The 4645-nt window shown below is 48.2% G+C and overlaps 1 protein-coding gene across 1 annotated transcript; it reads right to left on the bottom strand.

Annotated features, from left to right (window-relative positions):
* Positions 1 to 447: 447 nt before the first annotated feature.
* On the bottom strand, positions 448 to 4483 carry LOC116379409 (protein SMG7-like; the record flags this gene model as incomplete). Its single annotated transcript, XM_031841368.1, has 9 exons — positions 448 to 654; positions 751 to 1165; positions 1496 to 1615; positions 1817 to 1877; positions 2328 to 2398; positions 2481 to 2640; positions 3593 to 3755; positions 3846 to 3981; positions 4274 to 4483. Coding segments are annotated over 9 exons (1534 nt in total), but the record flags the coding sequence as incomplete, so codon positions are not given.
* Positions 4484 to 4645: the final 162 nt, after the last annotated feature.

The raw sequence follows: 4645 nt of genomic DNA, 5'->3' as shown, positions 1-4645 counted from the left end.
GGGTCACCTTCATCGCCTCTGAGTTACAGCATCATAGTGATGAAGAGAAGAGCTGCATCACATGCTCTGACTGTCATGAAGACACAACACACACATGTAGATGGAACGTGTGGAACATGTTGTTCCTGTTGCACAGCAGTGGAACGTTTCACACACAGTCACACACTGAGCACAGATAGTGAAGAGATAGAACTGCTGCTGTGTGAAGAGAACACTGCTGCTAACAACAACCTGATGCAATGTTATTCACCTTTAGTTCATAGAGCAGCACTTTAAAATAAAAGTGCACAATACACTACTTTATAATTCATTATTGAACTTTACCATAACAATGAGATTAATCGTGATTAAACATGTTAATCGTTGGCCAGCACTAGTAAAAACATTAAAGTGCGAGCTCCTCAGTGAAACGATGAAGTCATGATTGATTTATCTGAGACCAACAGTCATGTGACATCAAATCTGTGAAAGTGTGTGTGTGTGTGTGTGTGTGTGTGTGTGTGTGTGTGTGTGTGTACCAGGTCTGCTGGGCAGTGGTGGGAAGGCTCCAGGATGATGGATTGGGATGAACTGGGAGGAGCAGGTAGTCTGAGTGACGGGACTCTTCTTGGCCTCAGACACCGGAGTCTTCCTCAGCTCCGTCTGCGCCTTCACCTGAAAGAGAGAAAACAAGTCCGACATCATCATCATCATCATCACCACAAGGTCTAAATGAGCTCCTCCCTCTGTGAACCGTTCCCACATCTCTACCTGTTTTCCAGCGTCAGCACTTTTCTCGTGGCTGGTCTTCTTCAGGTCGCTCTTCCTCTTCCCATCCCTCTTCAGCTCTCCTTTCCCAGGAGCCCCGTTGCCCTTGGCGAAGTCCCGGCGCTCCTTGCCGCTGTCCTTCAGGTGATTGCTGCGTGCCGGCTCTCGGGGTTTGATGTTCTCCTTGAAGGTGACGACGGGTCGCTCGCCGCCGTCGGGCCACGAGCTCTGCGAGCTCTTCCCCGCCGACAGCACCGACTTCAGGCCGGAGTTCCCGCCGTCGTTGGGAAGCTGCTCGGCGTTGGACGACTCCTGCAGCACCGGTGCCTCCTTCTCCTGGGGCTCCTCGACCGCCTGCTCTGGAATGTCGGTGATGAAGACGAGGAGACCGTCTTCGCTCACCCTGCACTGGATCAGCCTGTAGAGAGGAGACGGACAACATCATGCTGTATTGAAGAAGACTTGAAACTAGAGATTGAGACCATAAACTCATGTTTACAATGTTTACTGAGGTAATAAATCAAGAGAGAAGTAGAGTCATTTTCTCATAGACTTCTATACAACCAGAGGAGTCGCCCCCTGGTGGACACTAGAGAGAATGCTGCTTTAACACATGAAGCTTTGGCTTCACTTCAAAAAACCAGAGGTTTGTCTCCTGAATCCAACACAAAGAAGTCACAGGACTTGTGTCCATCATGGTCCCCGAGTTAGTTTGTCTTTCACTGTGACGGAGCAGATGGACACTCACCCTGGCTGGTTGTCAGCCACCCATTTGCCCAAACTGATGAGTCTCTGATGTCGAGTGTGGACCGGCAGGCCGTCCCTGTCCACCAGGATGCCCTGATGACCTTTAGTGAAGTCCAGGGACCTGAAACCCCAGCAGTCATCAAAACATGAAAACATTCTGACTGATTCACCGACCCGCATCCCACCGTTCAACCCGCATCCCACCGATCAACCCGCATCCCACCGTTCAACCCGCATCCCACCGATCAACCCGCATCCCACCGATCAACCCGCATCCCACCGATCAACCCTCATCCCAGGACTTAATTGAAGGAGGGAGTACCTCAGAGCAGGCCGGAGCGCCAGGAAACCCTGCAGCTCAAACTCCTCTGGAAGGGGTGTCGCTGTGGAGAAAATAAACAAACCTTGAGCTTCATACAGCTTGAAGATCTGACATCCAAACATTACAGGACTATAACAATGTGGACACATCTGAAAAACACTGCAAGACACATTTATAAATGTCTTTCTCAACTTTTTCAACTGGACCATTAATGCTCTTCCTCCTATATTTGTGCATTTCTCCAGGGAGCTTTGGTTAAGAAGCTTCCTGTTCAGGGTCAGTGATCACTGATTCAGTGTGCAGACATGTGAGAAGCTTCCTGCGATGACGTTCACAGGGAGAGCAGCTTCTATTCTGAAGAGACGACAGGCTACAAAGACTAAATCCAACATAGAAGCTTTGGTTCCTGGACTTGTTGTCCACTATCATAAAACCTGATTAACCTGAAGACGACTCAGACCAGAGCTCACATGGATCACTGATAAAGAATCAATACCAGAGGGCGTCCTACCTGAGGAACAGGACACGTCGTCCTCTTTGGGCTGGAAACTGTTGAGGATGGAGACCAGCCAGGGCCAGATACTGAGAGAGTGGGAATGAGGAGTTAAACTTCCTGTCCAGTAACAATCAAAACAACATTTAGACAACGAGACAGAAGACTTACTGCTGCCTCTGGTCCACGGCGGCCTCGGGGAAGACGCTGGGTCTCAGCTTCAGCCAGTCCAGAGACACTTTAATGGCCGGCAGAGGACACTCCCCCATGATCTCCTCTCCTCGGTTCTTGTTGAGCAGAGCACGGCTGCACATGACACCCAGGAAGGACACTGAGGGGAAGTCAAACACCATGAACATCTGTCTCCTCATACAAACCAAACACACATCAAACATCTGGAGTCCTGCTTACAGCACACACACACACACACAGATGTAAACAGTGATGAACCATTAACTAAACTAGCAGCAACGTTACCTGGCTGGGCGGGATGACCAAAAATGCATATCACGGTATTTTGTAAGATTCTGCCGGTATTTTTTTCCCCGCGTTAAAGCATTAATTAATTAACGCCGAAAAGAACAACCGGCCAACCGGCCGACCTGCGCACAGCTGTTTGTGTGGCGTGTCTTCCGTTTCTTCCTGTTTCCTTCACCTACATTCCCCTGGGTCCTAAGTCCCTCCATGTACAGCTTCTTATCACCCTCCATGTACCAACGTACATTTATAACAAATACCACACATATTACGGTAATCAGCGTTGCATGTGTGTCTGAGCAAAATACCTTTTGTTGTTCAGTCTGTGTTCATCCTGCATCGCTCTGTTCTGTTCTTTAATGTAACGTTACCCAGCATGCAGTTCGGCGGAGACATTTTATAAATGTACAATTATTATTGTTACAAATTGTTTATCTGTCACAAACTGTTGTGTCGTGGTGTTTTGCCCTGTTAAAGAGCGTTAGTTGTTGTTATAAAGTTATGACCATGACTAGGGTTCCCTCTCAATACAGCTAAGACAACTAGCTCCGACTGCAGCGCTCTCAGCGGTGAACAATATATGTTGCTGCCTGTTGAAGAGTGACAGAAGTTGTTTCGGCTGTGCACCGGTATGATGGTATATGAAAAATTCATATCATACGGGAAATTAAAACCGGTATAACGGTTGAACCGGTATACTGCCCAGCCCTAATAGAGCAGTTGGTTTGTAGTCCGGGTTTATCTCAGCAGACCTGCAGAACTTCAGCTGATATTACAGTGGTATGATGAGTGTTGTTGGTTCTTACTGAAGAGTCCGAGCAGCTGGAACCAGCTGACCTGCTGCTCGCTGCTGTAGCTCTGTTCTCCACCGTCGGCGGTCAGGTCTCTGAGGTGGTGGAGCTCAAACAGGTTGATGACGGTGATGTGGACCAGCTGCTGAGAACTGAATGCCTTCTGCAGGATCAGCCTCTGCACACACACACAAGCCGGGTCATCAAACAATTCCTTTTAAAGATCTCACTGCATGCAGGAATAAAACCTGTGTGGAAAGTGTTTCACCTGAAACTGCTCCTCCAGTTTCTCCCTCAGGACGTCCAGCTTGTCCAGACTCTTGCTCAGGTAGACGTGACCGTGAAACTTGATGAAGGCCCGGATGAAATCCGACACACTCCACTTGGCTTTCACCTCATCGCGGCTGCAGAAACACGGAGGATTTGATAGTGAAGAACAACATCACAGGGATAAAACATCTAGAAGGCTTTATTTCCTCTCAGAGGGAACTAGGGACTCAGTTCTAAAGGAGTAAAAACCAGTTAGTATGAATGTGGTCCAGATTTACTGGTTCTGCTATCGGTACTTTCTTAGTACTTTCCTTCTTGTTTCCTATTTTTTGTTTCCTTCTTGTTCCCTATTTTTGGTTTCCTATTTCTTGTTTATTTCTTCTTGTTTTCTTCTTCTTGTTTCCTATGAATAAAACCCTCCGTTACCTCTCCAGAGCCTTGGACAGAGCCTTCTGCAGGTTGGTGGAGGCTGCTGGGAAAGGGAACTTGACAGCGATGCTGCGGCAGTAGTAGAAGATGGTGGTGAGGTGGTCTCCTTTAGAGGAGGCCAGGATGGCCAGCTGGTTGTAGGGCTGACCTGCAGGAGGAGCACAAAGAGGAGCAACAATCAACACAACACATACACACAGGGAGGAACTACAAACATGGAGCCATCAACGCAACACATACACACAGGGAGGAACTACAAACATGGAGCCATCAACACAACACATACACACAGGGAGGAACTACATACATGGAGCCATTAACCCAACACAGGGAGGGACTACAAACATGGAGCCATCAACACAACAAATA

This window comes from Anarrhichthys ocellatus, unplaced genomic scaffold (assembly GCF_004355925.1).
Source record: "Anarrhichthys ocellatus isolate YVR2014 unplaced genomic scaffold, GSC_Weel_1.0 scaffold4260, whole genome shotgun sequence".
Lineage (NCBI taxonomy): Eukaryota > Metazoa > Chordata > Actinopteri > Perciformes > Anarhichadidae > Anarrhichthys > Anarrhichthys ocellatus.
The sequence above is the reverse complement of the archived record's forward strand: the minus strand, read 5'-3'. Positions and strand labels throughout refer to the sequence as shown.